Here is a 24,007-nt window from a genome sequence, read left to right as displayed (position 1 = left end):
ACAGTCATTTTACAATTATTACTTGGTAGCCTGCTCTGTCTAAATCCTTGACCTGTGCCTGACAACTGCTAGCTGATCCTAGTGAATAAATTTGTATAATCACTGTGTGATGACTGCTTAATAACTGTACTCCAAATATGCAAATATCTATTCTGGTGTAATACAATTCATCTGCCAAGGCTGGCCCATGCACTTAGTATTTTTGAAACGCTTGCAAGTAATGGAGCACACCATTGCAGTCTCCTGTCTTTTCATGTGAAACCCTAAAATGCTGAAACCTACAGGGAAGGAAAAGATGTATTACAAAAAACCCAAAGAAAAATAGTTATCGAAAACCAGAGATGAAGTGCTTGTCTGTGTGTGTTGTAAATGGGGAAAAAAACAAATGAAAAACTTCCTTAAAGACTTTGCAGTAGTTTTTCTGCTTTCATTCTCTTTTTCTGCAGTAGCGGCAGGCTTTTGCTCAGAATAATCTGCAGTATTTATTTCCCTGCTAATGGTGCTGTCCACATTACACAGAGGACTACATAAAGTTGGAGGATACAAATCCAAATGCTTGTATGAGTCTGAGATGCTCACAAAATGCTCACAAAAAACGACGAAAAAAAGCACGTCCAGAGTGATATGGAAAAGACATCTTGCTCAGGCTTGTGTCAGTACTCAACCCTTGCCAGTACTGAAGGGTTGGAAGAATATTCTGTGGAAGCACTGGTAATTTCTTTCTCTGATCTTGCCCTCTTTTAAGCATTTCCTTTGGCCATCATGTGAGATAGGTTGCTGAGGCAGATGGACAGTGAGTCTTACCAGTTTGTCCATTTCTATGTTCTTGATTTCATTTACATGCAGCATCACAACATTAGTAAATTGTTTTTTTTAATAAAATCTGAGTTTCATTGCCCTTTCAGGCATGTTTTTTATCTTTTTAGATTCTGTTTCTCAGAATTTAACTTGATGTTTCTAAACAGTGCAGGAGGAAAATTAGACTCTGTAGTTCTATGCGCTAGACAGAGATGGATATGACACTAGTAGCCTAATGTTGTCAACAGCTTAATAGCCATCGTGGCAAAAGAGAGTTTCAGCAGGATTTTAAAAACACTAATGTGGATATTTACTGTGAGTTTCTCCTGTGCTTGAGCGAGGAAGCACAAAGGTGCTTGTTTAAAAAAAGAAACAAGGGGCTGAAGGAGACTGGCATCTTGGTCCAGGTGAAGGCGGGCATCGACTTTTCTGTGTGGAATTAGAAATATGTGTTAAGCAGAGCCTAATTTGCAAAGGGCTGTGGAAGTGGGAAAAATAAAACTTCTGATGTTATCTCCCTAAACATTTCCATCATTTAAGTTCAAAGTGGTGCAAAACCCTAAATGGTAGGTTAAAGCTTAACTAATAGAATTCTGTTTGTATCCCTAAACTAGCTAGTGCAAAGAATGTAACTAACCCTCCCAATTTCCTGCCTTTTCAGAGGGACACAGCTATGATTTTTTTCACATGGCCCTATTCTTAATCTGTTCCACGAGCTTTTTATTTTCTTTTAGTGGACATAAGAAGAGGCTATGATGCATGAAGTTGGACTTCAGAGCTGTTTTCTTGATTATTGTTAAGAATGATAGTCCTGAAATAATGCCACACTAACACGAACGGAAATCCAGGACAAAGTAGGCATCCTAGCAATGAAATACAGTTAAGACTTTTTGTCCTTCCAGTCTGTGCGGTATCCAGCTGGAAATGACGTCCTGTGAGTGCCAAGGAGGCTGAGGAAAGGATTTTGGAGTCACCAAAACCATTTCTTCAGGGTGATACCCCATTAAAAAAACCTGCAGCTTCTTACTAGTCAGTTTTGGAAGCTGGGGAAGCAAGCTGAGATGAACGTGTGCTGAGTTTGGTTTAATAGCATAGAATAGCCTGAAATTTCACCAGACTTCAGCTTATCACTTCACTTCTCAGTAAATAACAACATGCAATTCTTCTGCTTGCTGCAGTGAGGTGTTTAAGGCTTAGCTGTCTCATTTCCATCTGTAGAAGAGTGTGGCATGTCGGGTGTCTCAACACTAACACAATTAAAAGGAAGTGAATGGTTCCTTCACACATGCCTTAATGTCAGCATTTTGGACTGGGAAGAACTGGAAAAACACTATTGGAGCCTTTCCTAGTCCTTTTTTTCCTGCCAAAAGTGTGACATTCAGACAGGTTTATCAGACCCATGTTTCTCTGAGCCCTTATGCTGCTTGAGTGGGCTGACAAAAGTGTGAATCCTATTGACATTATAACTCTGTCTACAAAATTGGAGAGGAGCACTCAGAGACTAGGAAAGATGACGTCCTAAGTGTGAGATAAAACGAACGCTTTCTTTATTGCTTAATCGTTTATGGAAGGAATTTACCAATCGTCATTGCTAATGTGACAGAACAACTTTTACTTGGCTTTTCATGTATTTTTAATAGGAGTTTCTGATATCCCAAGATATTTGACTAAAATAAAAAGTCTGCCAAAATTTGTGAGTTTACTATTGTTTTGTGTGTTTGTCAAAGTAAGAATGATTGCTTGTGCACAATAAATGTAGAACACTTAAAATTTAACAGGTCCATGGGTAAGTGAGCTTTATTTTGAATCATTGTTGACTTCTTTATTTCCATATGTCTTTTTGCCAGTTTATAGCACGGACATCGGTTATGTTGGATCTTTTAGCTGCTTTTGTTATGCTTGAATGTGAACGGCATCCAGATTAAGGACAGCCTTCTCTTAAAACAACCAGTTGGTTTTAAAATTTAATTTCCAGCACTTTTCACCATAGCAGGCAATAACTGATGGTTCTTAATGCTAAATTTGGAGGATTTCAGCTAAACAATATTCCAAAATACAAATTTCCCATGTATGACTTTACAATAAGGCTTACACATGCTATTGTTATGAGTAGGTTTGTTCCTTGCAGTTTGTACTGGAATAATGGTTTTATTACATCTTATTATTACTTTTCATTAAACTCACTCTGCAGCATGGGTTAGTGGCTGGAGCTGGGAGGACCCAGAATTTTAATTCTGGCTGCAGCGAGGCCCCTTGTGCAGTCTCAAAATGTTGATTCTTAAATAAAGATAGGCACTATACAGAGAATGTGAATTGACACATGAGGTAATCAGTAGCTTAAGCATCAAGACTTTAAACTCTCAGTCTTGTCTTGATTTAACTCAGATGTAGGCACTAAGAATTTCTGAAAATAAGACTGTTTAAGGAACTATACATTTAGATTGTCTGTGATAAAACATGAACCTAATTCAATGAAATATCCATCTCAAAATGAATAGTTAATCTGTGCTTTTTGTTTTTAAAATGAAGAATTTTAAGGCTAAATAAGATCATGCTTTTAAACTCCTTGAGATCTTGGCCAGAAAGTACTGTATAAATGCTAAGTATTTAAAATTAATTATGTTGGAGGCCTATAAACCAGTGCATTGATTAAAAATCTTCAGTTCATTAAACTTCCCAATGGGAGAGGCCATCTCTGTAATATAAACTGCCGTATCTAGCAGCGGTGGCTGACTGGCATCTGTGTTGTAATCTTTTTAAGATCCCCACCTTTGTTCATTAGACCAGCAGCTGTTGTCTCTTGCTGGGCAGGATTTATTTCCCCTTGACATGGGTCTCAGAGGTGCAGTTGCAACTTTGGCAGCACTTGGTTCCAATGAACTTCCTAGAGGTACTTTACCAGTTTTGCAGAATGAGGTTGCTTCTGGTTGTCAGTTGGTTTTTTCGATTGTTTTGGTTGGGGTTGGGTTTTTTTGGTGCTTTTTTGTCTGTGTGGGTGTGGGTTGTTTTGTTTTGTTTTGGTTTTTTTTCAGGTTTCCACCTACGTCCTTGCAGTGGGTGTTTTTGAAAGGTCCAGAAGGACTGAGGGCATGTGTACCAGAGGTGTGCTACAGTCTGGGCAAAACAGCTTCCTCTTGTGCGTCCCTACCACTATATCTGATATAATGACATTTTTCTGTTTTTATTCACTCCTGGCATTTACCGTGTGGAAGAACAGTACTGTTTCATAGGTAAATCATGCACAGTTAACTTTGTTAAATAAGTAAATCTCCTGAATTTCCGAGTGAAAATGGGAAATGAAAATCTGGGAAAGCACCTGAGAACAGGAATTACTATGGAAAAAGAATATATAGATTCTTGGGATATAACATGATAAATCTGCATATGTTGTTTACATTGTAACTTCAGTTTATCCAGACTCACATGCAAGGTCACAAAAGAAGTTTGGGCCTTATTATTCCCAGCAGAATTTGTATTTTTTTGCTGCGATGTTTGATTGCCTTACCCTTTTTTATTACCATCTGCACTGCAAGGCTAGTTTTGCTGAGGTTATTTTTTTTTTTAAGCCGTATCCCATGATACCCTTAATTCTGTGTTTCCTGCGCTTTTGCTTCATTTGCAATTTTAAGAGATTTTCTATAAGAAATAGATTTATTCTATATTGTACATCAGTAAATTAGCTAGTTTTTACTATGTAACTTTAACCCTTTAATTCTGGAGAACAAATACAGTTGCTTTACAATAAATTAAATAAGAAAGGATTTAACCTTTTAGCATCCTTTAGTGTGCGTTGTAGAAAGACGGTGTCAAAGATTTCCGTATTTTTGTTTAACTCATTATTTTAGTACACTCTTGTTTTGCCTAGGAGTTTTATTTTGATACTTGATTTTGTCCATTTATTTTAAGCAATTATTTTCAGGTGACTTCTTTGTGCAACCAATACCATTGACTGCAGTAGCTTTGAAAAGAGTTTTTCTTCATTAACAGATTCTGCTGAATTGTTGGGAGAACAAAATACTGTCCCTAGTGGCTCCTAAAACTTACGGATGCATGCAATGAGATTGCTAATATTATTTTTAATGAAGAAATGTTGGAGTAGTACTTTTAATAGCTTTACGCAAGCATGAACGACTTGAATTATAGAGCTAAATCTCAAGTTCTTGAGCCGTTCTTCAGCCCTCAAAATACAGTTCATGTATGCACGTCTTGAAACCCCTTTCACGTGCTCATCAAGCCAAGCCATTGTGAAACAGTAAATGTAGAAACCCCATTTGTATGAGGTCTCCACACGTGACAGTGCAGTGAATAATGGGATCACATTTCAAAAGACAAGTCGACCTCCTTAAGTCTTTGCAGTCATCTGGAAGCAAAAGTGTTGTATGCTTTTTCAAAGCATTTATTTTACCTCAAGGTAGATCGTGGGGAGCATTGGGCAGCCTGCTTGTTGGGAGGGGAATGCAGAAAAGAAGAGGGACCGTCCTGTGCATATTTGCCACCTCTCTGGTGGCCCTGGGCAGGACTCATTTAGTATTAATGCTGTCAAAAGTCCTTAGAAATAGCTTGGTTTATAAGCATGAAACTCATATCAAGAAGCACAGTATGAATAAGGACGGTTAGCAGCTCTGTCTTTAGTACCTTCAAGTGTTACCAGTACTTAGAAATGCCAGTTAATCATCATGCAGACCAGAGATGGGATTTCTTGTCAGTTATGATTGATAGTTTTGTCTGTGGGATTTTCCCACGTTTTTCCCGTAGCTGTGAAATGGCAGGTCACTTGTGTATATAAATGACCTAAAGTATATATATGATTTCTGTAAACCTGGACAAGAAGGCAGCCTGTAGAAAAAAAGGCATACTGTGAAGCAGAGTGATAGCTTCGAAGTAGAATGATATTTTTCACCAGTTGTAAAAACCAGTGATAATGCATAATTCCTTATCACTGTCACATGATGCAAGTCAGATTTGACCATAAGTGCCTGGCTTTTTCACAAAGAAATTCCGGGGAAGGAACAGTGGGATATGGTTTAACGTTTTCCAAATCTGTTTTGAAAAATGCAGATGAGCACCTATATATCAAACTGATGATACAGATGAAGTATCTGAAACCAATATATCAAAGATTCTTCACTTCCCTATAAAAGTAATTTGGCAGCATGCCATTATTATCATGTAAATCTCTTCCTCCTTACTACAGAATAACAATGTATCTTTGGCCATCATTTTTCCCTCCTGAGGTTGTTGCTGTTATCTGTAATTTCCATAAAGTTTCCATGTTAACAATGCTTACTTCTCTGTACACTTATATTACTAGTCAGTGCACACTTCCAGAAAACAAAATATCTCGCGTAAATGTTTTGTGCATGCCCATTCCATGTTTTTTTGAATTAATACATCTAAGACCTCTTTTAGCAGAGGGTGAAGCATCACATTTAGATTTGCTAATCTACTCTACCTTAGCCAATTTTTTTCTTTATGTTATGCAAAGTGCTTGTATTTGGCAAGATGTTTCACTGCTTGGGTTTTTGCTTTAAGAATTATCAAACTTGTGTTATAGATTGTGTATATTATAGGAGAAAATATTTCTAGCATGATTTATTGAGTTATCATATTAAATGGAAAATGCATACGTAAATCAGAGGTCATGTCTGCTCAAGTATTTAATAAAGTATGGTAGAAAAAAGTGGTTATTCAGGAAATTGTGGGTGGTTTGGTGTTTGGGTTTTGGGCTTTTTTTTTTTTGGTGGTTGTCCCCCCCATTCTTCTGTGTCATCAGTCACTGAAGTATATCGAATGCTAATGTCTGCATTTCCATCTACGCCTGTCTGGAGTATTCAATCACTTTCTGTTATGCCACCTTTATAAGGGAACTTGTTTGGTTTTGACAGATGTCTTCCATTTTCCTTGTCATACATCAAAATTGGTTATGATAGAACTGATTTTCCTCTGTTAAGAATTTAATTTTTTTTCCATTATATTTTCATCTTTCTGGAGGCTGCTTCAATTATAAAGACTGGACATGGACCTGTGTGGAACCAGCTCCAGGAAACTAGTGATAAACCACCTGTATCGTAGCTGTATGTGCATTAAGAGCACGCTTCTTCCGTCATGAGATGGTTTATAGATGGGGAGCTGGGACTGCCTATGCGTTGGCTGTCACAGCTGATCTGGCAGGTGGTATGTTAACGTATTGGGTATGTTAATACATTGCAGATTTAGAAATAGTGACAAATCTCTGCTTCTACTTCCCCGCCAGAGGCAGCAGTTCCTTTATGCGGGTTCTGTTGTTTGGCTGTGCTCTGAGCTGGACTTGGGTTAAAATGAGTGGAGTTTGGGGGAAAAGAGGTTTATTTATCCAGATGATTTGGTTGAGAGGGTAGCCGAACAAATCATGGTACAGACACTGCTCAAGGGAGGGTGCTTACTTGTTAGGAACAAGAAGGAGCTCAGGGTGGAAATGATTAATCCACTGCCAAGGGAATAATTGCATGGACTTGAGCCCTTGTCCAGTACTCCTGAGGTGAAAGACTTCTTCCTCTGTAAAGAATCATGCAGAAAGTGCTAGTCCTAAGCATCAGTGCTGTTTTTATATTAATGTCTCAGGAAATATTAGTGTTGGTAAAGATTGTGGCGGTGGTGCTTATAAAAATATACTTGAGGTTTCAATGCATACTGGTTTACTTATGCTGCTTGGTTTGGAAAAGCATTTAGTAATTAAGTTAAAATAATTAAAACGGATATTATGAGCACAGGATAGATTTCAAGCATTCTTTTTTCCCCTCAAGGTTACAAAATATTATTCTTGCATTAGCATCTGGGAGTCTGTTGAGCAGAGATTTTGGGTAGGTTACAAACAAAAGTTCAGCTAAGGTAGAGTAAGAAGACTTGGTGTCTTGGCATAGAGAGTGCACAACATGCTTATGGCTGGTGGCTTGGCATCCGCATTCTTTTCAATAAGAAAATTTTAGAAAATTTAATTGAAGGGCAACATCACATGATTCTGTAATTATCTTGCTGTCTAATACAAAGTATTTCAAAGTGATGTTTTGAAAATCAGTGGCACCGTCTTCAGGATGAATATGGAGTATTACAAGGAACTACTTATCCAATTTTACTGTGTCAGCTGAATATTAACTCTGGCATAGAACACCTCAGAAAAGGCAATCTCAAGTCTTTAACACTTAGTAGGAGGCAGCTTCATTCAGATAAAGACGTTATCTGCCCCTCTACTTGGAGATACGTGGCTTCAGGGAAATACTCAACACCTTGCAAAACCAGCTATGCCCTTAATGCAGAAAGGCCAGGCGCTTCCATTGCAGCTACAAAAACCATCTTGGAGTGAGGGAGTTACCTGCTCTCCCTGCATCCCGGTGGGAAGTGAATGGTCGGTAGGTATGCTGAGTGCCCAAGCCTTGTATTGCCCAAATCTTGCTGTGCTAGCCTGTGGAAAGCTACACATTTCATGCTGTGAACAGATTACGTGCATCTCTTGAAAACCCATCTACACTTGGCTTTTCAAACCTTTTCTGGTTTAATTGCTTCAAACGTGCTATTGGGTACTGCTGTAACTTTGAACTGGTTAATTCTGAAATAAAATCTGAAATAAATATTGAATGATATGCATACAGAATCTTCCTTTCTTGTCTCATAAGTATTTGTTTAGTCTTTATACTTGGGCTTATTTTACCTTTTTTGAATTGATATTGTACTTATTATGATGATTATTTCTCATAGTTGAACTTCATCATTGCTGCTGACTTAGGGCCTTACTGTAGTTAGCATGTTCATGCACACAGTATTTCCCTTTTTTCTTTTTGTTTCCTTTTTCTGAAACTTTTTGCCATAATTATAGTAAATGATTTCTTTGATTGCATGTTGAGAGAGCAGAAATGCTGTGCCAGCAGCCTTTTTTTATTCTTTGCTGCTGCTACTATTCTTTTGCTGGTGCCTGAGGGTAATAGGATCTATGTACTCTACTAATTTTCTTGCACACTTAGCTGCAATTGCAACCTTTAGTAATTATTATTTAATTAACTCCAAAGTATTGCACGAATAATGCAAAATTTAAAAATGTAAAGAAGAAAAAAGGTCAAAACAAGGTATTTTTTATATTTCAAATCCATAAGCATTATTTCTTGGAATTTTTGTATAAGGCATTAATAGGATGGTGACATTAAACGGTCTGCATAATTGTAGAAGTATCAGGTACATAGTAAAAGAAAGTTTGGCATTTAGCTGGGGGTCAAATTTGTTTTCATAATTTGTATTTCATGTTTTCATAATTTGAGAATTTCTTAGAGCCTTGAATAAGACCCTTTTCTAATACTGAAATTTTAATTCTGCTTTGCCTTTTCTCAGTGTTTTCTTTTCAATTAGCAGAAGCTGACTAAATATTTTTTTGATAAACACATTGACTAATTCTGGCAGAAAAAATGTTTGTATATATTTTGATATCTACCTATACATCAGCAGGTCTGCGCTGTGAATGTCAAAATGAGCAGTAAATGTTTGTGACGGTGTATTTGTGTGAAGGCAACATAAAGACTGGCTTTTAATAAGTAAAAGTTTCTGGGTTTGCCTTTGTAGTGGATGGCTGCATACACAGAGCTGCTGGGCCCTGCTTAGTTGCTGAATGTCGCAACCTGAGTGGCTGTGAGACTGGACAAGCAAAAATTACGTGTGGATATGACCTACCTGCAAAATGTAAGTCAGCTCTTTCTCAGCATTTTCTTTTTGTTTTAAGCACGTGGAGCTGGTATGCTTGCTTTATTTCCCTGTAGTCTAATTCAACATGGTATTCATTTTACAAAATTAGCAGTGGGACTTAATTAAGCATGTTCTGTAATAATGTCTTCCCCTCAAAGCAATTCAGGCTTTTCTAAACGATTATTTCACCTATGTTATCCGATGAAAACCTACATGTCTCTAAAATGTAAAGCATCTTTCATGTTTATTTTTTGCAAGCTAAAACATATCCTTTCATATGCATAATAAAGGATTGGGAATGCTTTATGAAGTATGAACAAAATATACATTATCGTATTTAAGTTCCATGGAGACAATTTTTGGAAATGTTGCATATTTCGTATTCTTCATGCAGATTCCTTGATTGTGAATACTTTCAGAGCCAAGGAGATCAAAGTGATGTATTGTGTTTTCAGCTGCTACGTAGAGGCTGGCTGGCAATTACTGTGAAGGCATCTGTCACACTTTAGCTTTCAGCAGAGTGCAGCTCAGTGCTGGAATGTTTTTGCACATTGAAAGTGAAATTGTCAAAATTCCCATCCTATTTAAAATAGGAAGATGGCTATTTGACCTTGTGGCGTAGATGTTGAGCTTGTCTTGGAAAAAGCTAACATGTTGACAGCACGTTGGTCAGCCAGTCTATTATGTAAGAATAAAAAGTAGGAAATCTCTGCAAGTTAGGATCTTACAGAAGAGTATATTAAGGTACGATGACACAAATACCAAGAAAGCATTACAAACAGCAGATAGCTAGGATTCAAGATCTCTTTTTTTATACGCAGTTTGCACTAGGAACATGGCTCATTCAAATGTATTTAGGTCTGCTCTCTTAATTTGTTCTACATTTTTTCATGTAAAATCAAATGTTTACTGCAGTAGGAGGTATCCTTTTAGGTTCCTGTGGCCTTTAATGCCTTAGGTAAAGAAGAAAATTGTGTTCCCAGTCATTTGTTGATACCGTCTATGATGATGAGAGCTACCAATTATTTCCTTGACAGTGATAATTGCTATATACGGGAAAACTTTGCTGTATTTTATACATAGTTTTACCACATGTTAATGGTTATTTATGCAAGGTTAATTTGACTAGAGGTCAGGGAAATTGTTGAGGAAGACTCAGTGTAGTGGTTGTGTTGGGTTTGCATAAGGCCAAAATCTTCACCAGATTCCTATAAAACTGATAGGATTGTTTGATAATGCATTGTAATTTACTCTAGTGGGGATTTTTGATGTTTAAGTCTTCCCTTCCCATTTTAAAAAAAAATATCTTGGGAGGGACAGAAAAGCTGCTCATCCATAGGTGGGTAATTCCTCCTATGTATTTTAATAAGAGAAATGAAATACAATGTATTGAAGCAACTAGCACTGAACTGTATTAGAAAGAGAAAGGGTCATGTCTGAGGCGTGGCCTCCCTTTAAATTTTATAGCAGTTTAATGGGTCTTGCTTAAGTTAGGTTTGTAGAATGCAATCCTGTTTGAAGACTGTAGGAAAATTTTTTGTTTTGTTCTTTATGTAGGAATAATAAACAAAACAATGAGAAAACCCATTATCACTTGCGGTTGGAAATAAAACCTGTAACCAGACATAGAGAAAAGTCAATATTCTGCTTAATCAATATTCTTAGAAATTGAAATTGCATCAAAGACACATCTATTTGTATTTGATCATTCATCAACATGAGAGGGGGAAAGGATATATTAACTGACAAACAGGCACAGGGACAGAAATGTACAGTTTGCATGCAGAGGCTGAGAATGAGATACTCTTGATTTCTTAGATTGTTTCCTTAAAACATATTTGTGTTCACCAACTGTTGTTTTCTTTTACTTTTCCCTTTAGAAGCTTTTGGTTGTAGGCTCATTAAACTATTGTACCTTTTAGACCATTTGTCTGAAAGTGATCAAACAATCAAGACTTTGTTTTCATATTTTAAAGAGCTATAGAACCACTGGATATCTTTTGTCACTCTGTGTCTCTCTGTCATAATAGTACGACAGTTTAACTGTGGAAACTATTTTACATCTGATTTTTGTGATGAGAGCAGCAACATGACGGGAGGTCTGGACTTCCCCATCCAGATGCGCTATGATGCAGTTTTGTGTGTCAGCAATTTGTTGAAGGTTATAGGTGAATGGATAACTGCCAACTTTCACAATGAATTTGCTTTTCACTTATCTGTTTGTATACAGGAGACTAACTACAATAATCCATTAGCAGTAGTAGTGCAATGATTATTTTGTTGTCTCTGCTCTTCTCACGATTGCAGTTGGATGAGTAATGATAATAAATGTGAAATGTATTTCCTAGCATGATGAATTGTTATTTTTTCATTATTTAACAGAATTGTAAAATGTTACAATCGTTTTTTTCTACCCCTGGGATTTTCCCATCTCTAGTTCTTCGTCCTGAAATGCTTTGCTTGGAAGCAGTTTGCTGAAATCAGCAAAGCTGCTTGGGGATGGAGCAGCCTGCATGTGTGCTGTATGATGCAGGACTTGGGCTTAAGCTGAGGACTCCATGTTAAAGAAGATTTAGTATTCATAGATCATGCAGCATATTGCTTTGCTTTATAGACAACTTGGAGGAAGTTGGAATTAAATTTGGCATTTGACGGGAAGGTTTGCTTTGTTCGGAAGCTTGCTAGTTGGTAAATAAAAAGCACTCTGGCAATCTCCTTTATGATCTATTGTATTTTTATTGAATACTTTGCTGTATTTACTTAGTTTAAATAAGAACAGGGCTGATAAATAATTTCTTCACAAAGGAAAAATTGAAAAATAATGTCTGACTGAAAAAATGCAAAGATTTAGGGTATAGGCTAGCTTTTCGTGTTTTGTTCTTGTTGCATCTGAGTCAGAGATCAGTTTGTGAAATACACGAGTAACAGTAAATGTTCAGGGAGAGAATACATAAAATAGTTCATTTTTTCCCCTCATCTTTTTATCCTAATAGTGCGAACAGACCAAGATTAACATGTCTGTAGCCTAGAGATGTTGCTTTATGAACTTTTCAATTTATATATATTTTTGAATGCCAAAAAATAGTCTGTATGCAAATAGAAGTGAAATCAAATTGAGTTTTCTAATTATCAGTTACTGTAACGTTCAATACAGTTTTACAGAAGTCAGTGTAATCACCATCTGCCTTCTGTGTTGCCAAAGCCTACACAAAGCCCCCCCAAATGCCAATCAAGTTATTTGCTGAATACATAATTTGGTTGATGTCATCTATTGTTGTTTTTCAGCAAACACCTATGCAGGCACCCACGTTTTCATAGCGCTTTGGAGGGCTGAAAAAGGCAGTGCTTTTTGCTCTGAGATATTTTCCTTTAATGCTCTCCCAGACCGATCATTAATTACTTAACTTCTGTACTTCATACTGTTGTCCCTTTTAAAGAAAAGTTCATACTAAATATTGTACAACTGGTCTTCAAACATTGAGCAGTACTCTGATACCGTCATGCTTTAAATAACAGATGAACAGTATCAGTTTAAAGCTCTACAAATGCTTGTTTTCTTTCTCATTTGATTAATAGTCTCAGTTAGCTCTACTGGCAGAAAATGGTCTGAATGTAAATTGTGCTTATGGCTGGAACCAAGGGTCCATCACAGCCTCGTGGCTTGTTATCTGCTTGCAGAGGTTCACTATAAAAAAAGACCCTGTCAGAACACATTAGAAAATACAGTCCCATTCCGCAAGGTATTTAACGGGCTTAAAACCAATTGAAGACATGGTAACAACATCCAACACAGGTAATTGGTACCCCAACCTTGGCAGGAAGGGACCCCCAAACTAGCTTTTTTCTATTGTTAATATGTCTAGTAATAATGTCTTTCTTTTTCTGAAAATTGTTTGATAATAAAACCCTTAAACCTAGGAAAATAAAATCTTACAACCTCTAATATGGGATAGAGCCAACCATTGGTAAATTAAATCTGAAAGGTGGACTTTCAGTGGAGGTACCTTGCTAGAAATGCTAGGCAGTTTCTAATACATTGTTTTATGTTGTTAATAAAGCTATAATATATAGAATAAATTTTTCTGTTTGCTTGATATTTTTAGTACTTTAAGCAACATCCTTTAGGAAATACCATATATAGCATAGTCTTCTGGTCCAAAGTCACTGCATAGATCAATCTGGAGCAGTAATGTGAATGTGCTCTCAAAGACAGTTCCTGCTGTGAAATAAGTAGTTAGGAGGAGCGCTAGTATTAAACGCAGTAGGAGGAATCAGCCTTTAAATTTGTTTAATCGGATTAAAAAGTGGAGATTAAAAAGTAGAGATTAAAAAGTGTGCTTCTATTATATAGACATAATTTTCTGTATTTAACAGATGAATATTTGGAGGGTATTATTTTAAAGTAAGGCTGTAAGGGTAGTAATTTTAAATCTCTCCATATTTTCTTGGAAATCACTTGCAGAGCTGTAATTAAAAGGTTGATTATGCAGCAACGGAACTCCAAAATTCTACTCTAGTACTCCAAAACTGATCAGTTGGAAAAGTGGGGCATAATATTCAAGCTTATTATCCGAATTTCCAGGATTCCACAATGAACTTTGTTTGCTTACTTTTAAAACCTTGGTTGATATAATAATATGTAAATTTTGTTTCAAATGATTCTAAATTTCTGATATGCAAGGGTCAGAGAGATGCTTTATTCTGCATGGTTCTGATGTGCAGAAGAACATTATCTTTGCATAATTGTTCAGTTTGCTACCTCCCTGTTTGTTCTGGGAAGAGGTAAGTCTGGGAATTGGAAAAGAAGTCTGGGAATTGAAAAGACAGGCATTAAAAGTGAGCAATGTGTGGACAAGAGAGGATTGCTTAGAGAAAACTAACTTGGCTACTAACTCCCAGTTGGTCAAGGTCCTTGAACTTCTCCCACAATTGCATTTAAATGTTTAAGTGAAAACAGGTGTGTCACCAGATGCATAACTAGACTGAAGTTTGATGAAAGTTCAGTTGAAAAAGGCTGCTGATAAGCATAGGGTGACACAATCATTAATATAATTGAAGCTTCATAAATGTTATGATAGTTTTCCAGGAGGGATGTTTTTATACTCTTTGTCTTAGCTGAGTAGCATCACATTGTTGTCAGCATTGTGCCCAAACTGCGTGACACTTACTGGGAAAAAAGATATAGCCGGAAAGAGCTCTAGATAGGTATTTCCTGAAACAGCACTGAGCTGCGGCAGCTGTTTGCTATCCAATTTTTTAATTTCTTAAATCTTTGTCATTGCTAAAATATTTAAAACTAAATTTAAAATGAAGCAAAGTAAGTTAATATTAATCATAGGTCCAAGACTCCTTGTTCTTGAGCAATACTTTTGTTGTTTAGGTTTCTTTGGGAAAGGATTTTTTTATGGTTAACAAAACCACTTACTATGTATTTGTGTGTTTTTCTTCTGAGTTGTGTATAGGTTTCAAAGTTTTTTTTTTTTACAAGCTCAATTTACATATTTTATTATGTCATGGTTTAACCCCAGCCAGCAACTAAGCCCCACACAGCCACTTGCTCGCTCCCCTCGCAGCGGGATGGGGGAGAGAATCGGAAGAGTAAAAGTGAGAAAACTCATGAGTTGAGATAAAGACAGTTCAACAGGTAAAGCAAGAGCTGTGCATGCAAGCAAAGCAAACCAAGGAATTCATTCACTCCTTCCCATGGGCAGGCAGGTGTGCAGCCATCTCCAGGAAAGCAGGGCTCCATCACATGTAACGGTTACTTGGGCAGACAAACGCCATCACTCCGAACAGTCCCCCCTTCCTTCTTCTTCCCCAGCTTTATATGCTGAGCATGATGCCATATGGTGTGGAATGTCCCTTTGGTCAGTTGGGGTCAGCTGTCCCGGCTGTGTCCCCTCCCAGCTTCTTGTGCACCCCCAGCCTCCTCGCTGGTGGGGTGGGGTGGGGTGGGGTGAGAGGCAGAAGAGGCCTTGACTCTGTTTCAGCACTGCTCAGCAGGAGCAAAAACATCCCTGTGTTATCAACACTGCTTCCAGCACAAATCCAAAACACAGCCCCATACCAGCTACTCTGATGAAAATTAACTGTATCCCAGCCAAAACCAGGACATATTGAAAATAAGGACCAGGACCAGGACCAAAATAAGGACCAGGACCAGGACCAGGACCAAAACCAGGACCATTTTGAAAATAAGTGCAGTGATGTCTTTATTGTGTTTTAATTTGGTCTTATTGGCTCCCATCATCTTAATGACCTGCCATATTCACCATTAACAATAGCATACATTGCATATGCTATAAATGCGTTGGAAGGGAAATATTAATGATTACTTCTTTGGTCCTAAAACCTGCTTAGATTTTAGAGAGGGTTTTTTGGTATACTGTAAAGCTTTATGGCTTGTCTCTCCTTTCTGTACACACACACACACGCACACCCCCATACACACACAAAGGGAGATGTTAGGACTCATGGGGAATGATGGGGAATGCATTTATCAATTTCAACTAAACAAGTTCAAACATCTTCTTCTCTTCCAAGTCTGCTCAGGGTCTGTCATCAGTTTGAGTAGGAAAGGGACAAGTGCTATAGCTACCAGCTGAAATGTGTGGTTATGAATCAGCAAGAATATTCCATCATGAAGAGTATATGGTCTTCATCCTTGAATTCAAGCCTAGCTCATATACATTTTTTAATGGATAGATTCTTTAAAATTTAATTTGTGAATGGACTGGAGTGTGCGTTTGTCAGTGCTCTGTGTAGTGTTGTGCTGTGGTTAACTTACGGCATGTACTGCTGGAAACCCTCATTTCACATCAAATCGTTCAGTTGACAAATGTATGCGTTGTGGCTAAAGGAAATGTTTTACTATTGATCCTCACTGACAAATCTAAATCCTCTTCTTCTGGGCATCACTTGTTACAATCTGGTCATTGAACACTGAACTCCAGGACAGGACTCGGCACAAACAAAATTAAGAGGAGGACTGAAGCATTTGCTCAGTAATTTGGTCCACCATTGGCTTATAACGTGTGTGTTAATACAATATAATGGCAGACAGTAGAAACTTGATGCCATGAATTTCCCTCCCTGGCCTTATTTCTGTAATTGTGGACATCTACAATTTCTGCAAAGGTCTGATTCTTGGTGTTACTGAAAGCAGTTACAGAACTGAGTTTGCAGTGTAGTGTGGCAGTGACGGGAGCCCACACTGTTTGGTACCGCAGTTCCCTGGCGTCAGCGTCCAACGTGCTGGGGTTCACCCTCTGGATAACCCCTTGATGAAACAGAGAGTAAGTTGCAAGGTGTAAACACTTTTCTAATGCTTAATTTATGTGTAAGATGCTTAATTTATGTGTAAAATGTCTCCTAATTTGGTGAAAAATAATTTGCACGGGAATATGCCTTTCCACACTGGTGGCATATAGTCATTCCTCAGGCATGGTGGCACTGGAGCAGGGCGTTGTGCCCCTTAAGGCAAATATATTTTATTTACTCCATACTAAGATATAGTTGGTCCTTTTTACTCAAATAATAATAAAAAAATATGAAGTCTAATGCGTAGCAGAAAAATAAACAAAATTCTGATTGCTACAGTCAGCTGACAAGGAGAAGGGGTTATAATGGGTTATAATGGAGATGTTTATGCTCCTTTAACTGCAGCAGTTGCTGCTGCTCCCACTGTAATACGTTCCCTCAGTAGCCAAAGCCTACGCTTGGTACTTGAAAAATTAATCTTTGATGCATGAGATTTTGTCTGCCTGAATTTTGCTTGTCTCATTCTAAATGGTGATAGAAATTGCTTACTGTAGTAAAACACAACATTAACCTCATAGTGTGTTGGCACTTTGTGATTTATGCTGGTTTAGTCTCTGAAAAATATGCAGCCTGTCTCCCTAACCTGGATTTAGCTTATAAAATATGTTGGCACAGGTTTGGGGCTTGAATTGGAACACTAACTGCTGATCCTCCATCTCCCTAGGGTAGGAAAAAGGTTTAAAATTGTAGCCTCTCGGAGGTCATTAACTTCATATCATTTCTTCAGATTAATAATAATTATATTATTGTAGCTGGAATGTTTTAAAAACAGTACAGCCTAATTTTCTGTCTTGCAAGCAAAGTATAGGATTCCTTTTTGTGCTGAATCTGCGTATTCCTCAGCCAAAAATAGGACAAATTATTTGCAAATGGAAATAATCAGATCATAGGTAATACATAAGGACACAGCTATTTTCATTCTACTATTTTGAAATAAAGCAAAAGGAATAATATGGACATGAAAGGTGCTGTGATTTTTTTGAGTTATCCTTCACTCACCCACAAACCTCGCTGCTTACTTGAGGTTTAAATCTGCTAATTTTATTTTTATTTTTTTTCTGACTATATTTTGAAAGGATCTTACAGATGAAAAGTGGGACTGTTTCAAGAGGAGTTCTTTACCTGTAATCTAATTCCTTTAGACCAGTCTAAAGTGGATAGGATGGGAAGGTTATGTCAAATAGTTTTAAAAAGATCTTTGTTTCACCGAGCAGAGGAATCTTGAGGCTGTTTCACATACACTAAATGCACAGACCAAAACATGGGGGTTTTTGTGAAAACTGAGGTCAAACATTTGAAACATTTTAGTTCAGGAAGAAGACATCAGGTGTGAGACTGCAGGGCATAAATGTTTTAATTGCTGTAGGAAAGAATCTAAATACCAATTAACCAGATAGTTAAAAAAAAAATAAATAAAGGTTTTATTTTACATGCTGAAGATGCTCTTTCACTACTGGTGAAAAGATACCATCATCCAGGACATTTTGCCTTTGAGTATGGGGATCAAAGTCACCTGGATTTTTTTTGTTGTTGTTGTGCAGCACTAGAAATTGATGGGAAATTAGTTCTCCATTTTTTTAGATTTCTGATAGCATCCCCCTCTTCTTAACATTGTCTTCACACTCAGAATTTTTTTTTTTTTAGTTTTGTTTGAAATATTTCGTACAAGTTGAAGAGGATACATTAGGTTTTATTCTTTCATTTCTTCTTAGACTTCTCAGATTCTTTCCTTCCTTTTTTGGTATTTGTGAGTTTTCGATGACGTTTATGAAGATTCTTGAGTTATCACTAGTAATCTTGTACTTTTTCACAAAAACAAAAAAAAGGAAAACCAAGTGATGGAGGGGATACATTTACATTACTATATATCTGTAGCTATACATCTGTTTATCTATATGTGTGTTTATATTTTCTCTGTGCATGCTAGTCAATGTTGCAGATTATTTACACCATTGCGTGACTTGCAAATGTTCTACCACTTACTCTCTTCTGGGTAGATGGCAGTATCTTTTAGGTTAATTAGCTGATAAGAAAAAATAGATTCTGGATGTCATTGATTTTTGGCCATTTTCAGACTACTTGGAGAAGAAATGTTGTTAGTTTTTAGTGGTTGCAGCATGGGATTTAGCTTGCTGGATTAGGACTGAAGTTTGTGTTGGGAATACAGAGGAACTTTGAAATGCATCATCTACAGGGCACAGCAGTTGCTCTGATCTGGGCTTTACACCTTTCTGGATGTCTTTGAATATTAACAAAAAACCAAACTGTAACAAAAAAGACCCAGCGGTACTCCAAGTGACTGATAATAGTTCTAGGACCAGGTTTAGGAGGAAGGTGTATTAATGCAAGATACAGTACTTCCAGTGTAAACTTTTTTATAGCTGTTTCTGCCCACATGCTGGTTTGTAGGTAAGTGTAGTTTGTATAATATAATTTACGCAGTAAGAAGCCAGACGAAAGTGTTAATTAAACAACTGTCACCAACTTTGAATTACATCTTACATACTCTTTCTTAGCTATTTGTCATGCTACCAATCTCTTTTCTGGCTCCTCGGGAAAGTGAGTTATACTGAATTCCCTTTAACCTCAGACACAGTGGTCTGAATTCTTGTATTTTGTAGTGCTGTATCGGAGAGATGGACAGGGAAATGTCCGACCATTTTAACATTTCAACGTGGCAAAAAATAATGTTTCATACATCACTGCACACTTCTAAGGATGCTTCCTATTTAGTTTTCAATAAAAATAGCTGGTAGCTTTCCAAGGCTTTTCCAGGCTTATAAATAAATAAATACATAAATGAGAAATGCTTTGCAACACTAAAAATAGCCCCTTTGATATCTAATTATATGTCTGTCTGTCTGGATCACATTTATTTTTTTGCAACTTTCTAACTATGCTTTCAGTATAATTTTTATACAGTGTTTGCATTAGAATTAAAAGATGTGGGTCGGTTTTGAGAAAGTAAGAATACAGTAAGAATAATGTTTAATATCTTGTAGCCTGCATGGGCTAGAAACAGCAGGTCATCAAGACTGTAAACTGTTTAAAGTACCCATGAACACGAAGGAGGAAACAGTTTCTCGTTGAAGCTTTTTGTTTTAACAGCCGCATTAGTAATTTTTAATTTTCCAGGAGAAGTGAGGAAACTCCGCACATGTTATAAGTGAAGCTGAGAGGGGGAAAAAAACCTTGAGACTTTGAGAGGTGTCATGGATAGCAAAATAATGTCATATAATACGCTCTGAAAGCCTGCAGTTTTGAAAACCACAATTCATTCAAGTAAAAGATTGTATTTGTGTCAGGTGTAATCCTGTCAGAGGTGTAATCTTGTTTAAAACAACTTCTTTTCACAAAATGGAGCACAAATGTTTCTAGGGAAGACTGTTCATTTAAAATTAATTTGTTATTATACAGCCCTATTCATGAGAAGCTGAAAGTGAAGTTAACGCAAAATTGACTGGGGAGCCATGAATATTGTTGGATTTCTTTCAGTGTAGAGAGTTGAACATAAACAAAGATGCAAAACAAGTCATTTTAAATCAGAAACTTACACTTGGCAATGAAAGACAACTTCAGAAAATGAGTTTTGGCTTTGAACGATTGGCCACAACTTGAGAATAAAACTGCCTCCCCCTCACTGCCAGGATCCCTCCTTATTGCATGGGTTTTGAGGGGCATATAAACTCCCCTCTTGTTGTGATTTATTGTAAAGAATATTTATTACCTGTCTTGCTTAGGGACTGTATAAATGGAGACTGCATTTGACATAAAAATTAATTTTAGCCAAGACTGATATTTCCCTCCAGATTACAAAAGAAAAACAAAAAAAGACCAAAAAAAATCCCCAACCCCCCAAACAACAACAACAACAACAACAACAACAACAAATCTTGTTTGGGTTAAAATTTTTACAGTTGTTATGGTTAAAATGCTTCCATTATCGTCCTTGCTTTCCTCACTAGCTCATGCCCCTGAGTTAAATTAGCTCTTGTATGGCACAGCCACCTCTTTGGCCTTTCTTGGATTTGCTGCTTTTGGCAAGGGAAGAGCCCTATCCAACACCCCAGGCTGGGATTTGAAAGAAAATCAAAATTATGTTTGATCAACTGGAATGCCACTGTGTTAGCATGGGAATAATTAGGGTAGTAGTAAAGAAAACTTATATACAGCTTTCCCCCCATGGGGAATTCAAAGGCATCACAGAAGAAGCAGAGGAGATACACGTTGAAGCGTCAGCGGTCTGTGAATCTTATAGATACTTGGGTGTCCTATTGCAGCTACAGATCCCCAAGTCCTCTTTCTTCATGGAACTTTAATTACACAATTGGGGTGTCTGGGTTTTTCTCCTTTTTAAAAAATTTGAATATGCAACTATGTAAGTTCCCCGGACACTTTTTGTCAAATTAATGTAATTTGTAACACTTCAAGATCTCTAAAAACACAGTCAGATTTCATCTTATTTTTTCCCTTTTTGTTGTTGATTTTTGACAATGCTTTATTTAGCTTTTCTACCAGATGGTTTTATCAAAAAGAGCAGTTAGTTCATGGGTCAGAGAATCTCTTGTGATCATACGTAGAGGGTGAGGCTGAAAATGAGAGAGGACTTTTTTGGTCTTTTTTTAAATTTATTTTTTTAGTAACAACATTTTAGGGGCCCAATGACTATGAGTAAGAAATCAGGGCAGCACAAATGAGTAAATCCCCTATATGGCAGACACAGCGTGTTCTGAAAGGAAATCCTCTAAGGTGGGACAAGTCCTCACTTCATATACCAAAGAGCTTGGGGGACTTTGGCCTTTCTCACACGTTGTGATGCTGTTTGGTGTGTCATGTGTTCTTGTGGAGTATGAAGAAATTGTAGCTGCAGAGCTCCTGCTGCTGCTGTTGCTCTCCTTCTCCCAGAAAGCTCAGGCTGCGCTCATGCCTGCAGGGATGCAGACTTTAAGCGCCTGTTTAAAAAATAAAGCCCCCTCCATGTGTAACCCACATTAAACAGGTGGGTCGGTATGGCAGCAATGGGAAAGAGAAGGTTTCCAAATCTGACTTAGGTTGACTATCTTTTAATAGGAGAGGAACATAATTTTTTCCTATTTTGGAATATTCTGTGTTTAAAAAATATTCTTTGAATTAGTTCCAACTGTGGACATGACTTTTGTATCAGAATAACTTACCCACCGAGAACAAACTGAGGGTATCAGTGCGTTTCAAGTAATCCATTGAACCGGCATCAGTTGGTAATAATTTTCTGTCACTGCTATTCAGTGTTGGATTTGAAGCAGAAGTGTATAAGCAAATGGCTCTGTAACCCATTATCTAATCTAGTTCCTCATAAAAATCCTATTTTATTAAATAAATGGCGATTCATATTAGATGCAGGTGCGGTAAGCCCCCGTCTTGTGTTTTTCCAGCAGCCTGCCAGTGCAGCCTGGGATTTCAGTGTACCACTGTGAAGTGAATGAATTGTTTCCTAATCTGCCCAGTCTTTTAGGAGGTGAATTCAGTGGCTTTAAAACTGGGAAAGCTTTGGGCAGGGCCAATTGCACTGAGCCCTGCTCTGAAATGAATGCCTCCAAGGTGGTCACCTCTCGGTAGTGCAATTTTTGACCACATGCATGGTACACACGTTCGTTCTCCTCCCACACTTTCCTCACTTTTCCATATTCTCCAACCAGCCAAACATATCTCCCAGCCTGTGGCAGAGGAATTCAATGTGTTTCTTTGATACTGGGCCTTGCATTTAACTATTAGCTCCAGGCTATCCTTAATACAAACCAGTGCTAATGCTCATTTGGATTATTGTGTATTTTATTGGAGAAATTGTAACAGAGATGTGCTGTTGATGTTTGGAAAACAATGTATTTACCTACCAGTGTTTTAAAAAATAAAAGCACCCCTGTTGGCTTACAGTAGCTGGATGTACAACAGCAGGAGCTGTGATTTGGCTCCAAGCCCAGCATCCATTATATCTTCCACCTTTAGCCTCCAAATTGATCAAATGGCAGGCGTACAATTAACAGATTTAACTACAGTGTCTCTTAATCTAAATGCTGTGCCTGGCAAGTGTGTTATCCCTTCCCTACCCCTGCATTTTTCCACTTCTTCAAGCTTTCCCCCTGCTTTCCACCACTTCCTTGGGCAGTCACTTTTAGTGGTGATGTCTCCATATTGTTACTGTGTCTTTTCATAGACTGGCAGAGCATCCTTGATCAGTTTAGTGTTTTCCCAACTGTCTCTCACCCTTTCTCCGCTGTCTTTCCTTCTCCGTTCATTGTCCAGCTTGCTTCTGCTTGATGTGAACTCTTTTTCGATTTCTTCATTTTAGTGTTTACCTCTATTTCTTCCTTCCACCTAATGAAAGGAATCCTTCCTCTTAGTACCAACTTGGGTCTAAATCTTCTGTTTCATTAAAGTCAGACTAGTTTGAACTAAGGTTTAGGGTTCATTCCTACTAAATGTAAGAGAAGCACCTGAGCTTGGGCCATAGGGAGATGGAAATGCTATCATCCCAGAAGCAAACCAGTCCTCTTTCATCAGGTGTTTGTGAAGCAAGGCTCAAGCATTTCCAGTTGATCTGGAAATATTATTTTATCATCTAAACCAATATGTTAATTCCAGCCATAGTTAATTCACAATACAATTTCAATAAGTAAAGATATTTTATTTTTCATCTCAGTTATGCACCTTGTTTTAATATATGCATTAAAAAGATGATTGAAATTTCTTTTTACTGCATGAGGTGTGATATGTGCAATACTCTCTTCTATACATACAGGGCATAATGCCCCTTCATTTTTAACAATCACAACTGTTGAAACGTTGCTTGTGTATCATTGATCAAACCATACACATTTTAAAATGCATTCCTTCTGTTTCCTTCCTATCAGATGTTGAGAAATGGTTGATTGCAATTTCTCAAAGTTGCAAGAACTAGTCTAAGCTTGCCTTCTGATCAAATAAAATCTTAAGACATAATGCTTTGTAACAGGCCAGACTATGATTAAACACATGGGGTTTTAACTTGTGAATACTTGACCAAATAAATGCCATAATCAACATGAATAGATGGCATGTGATGATTTGCTGGGTGTGAAAATCCTCCTTTATTAAGGCATTTGTTACTTACTTTCATGACATGAGTTTCATCTGTGATCAGTCTCATAATATGCATAGTATCTATAAAATT

The 24,007-nt window shown here is 37.4% G+C and overlaps 1 protein-coding gene across 4 annotated transcripts in view; it reads left to right on the top strand.

The window, feature by feature from the left end:
* Positions 1-24,007, top strand: part of MACROD2 (mono-ADP ribosylhydrolase 2) — an 899,949-nt gene that overhangs the window by 267,755 nt on the left and 608,187 nt on the right. For all 4 annotated transcript variants that reach the window (XM_075496893.1, XM_075496891.1, XM_075496892.1 and 1 more), the window contains exon 5: positions 9,382-9,498. In XM_075496893.1, the coding sequence (XP_075353008.1) occupies positions 9,382-9,498 (117 nt within the window). The remainder of the gene's footprint in view (positions 1-9,381; positions 9,499-24,007) is intronic.

This window comes from Mycteria americana, chromosome 3 (genome assembly GCF_035582795.1).
Source record: "Mycteria americana isolate JAX WOST 10 ecotype Jacksonville Zoo and Gardens chromosome 3, USCA_MyAme_1.0, whole genome shotgun sequence".
Lineage (NCBI taxonomy): Eukaryota > Metazoa > Chordata > Aves > Ciconiiformes > Ciconiidae > Mycteria > Mycteria americana.
Note: the sequence above shows the minus strand (reverse complement) of the source record. Positions and strands in the feature narration are given on the sequence as shown.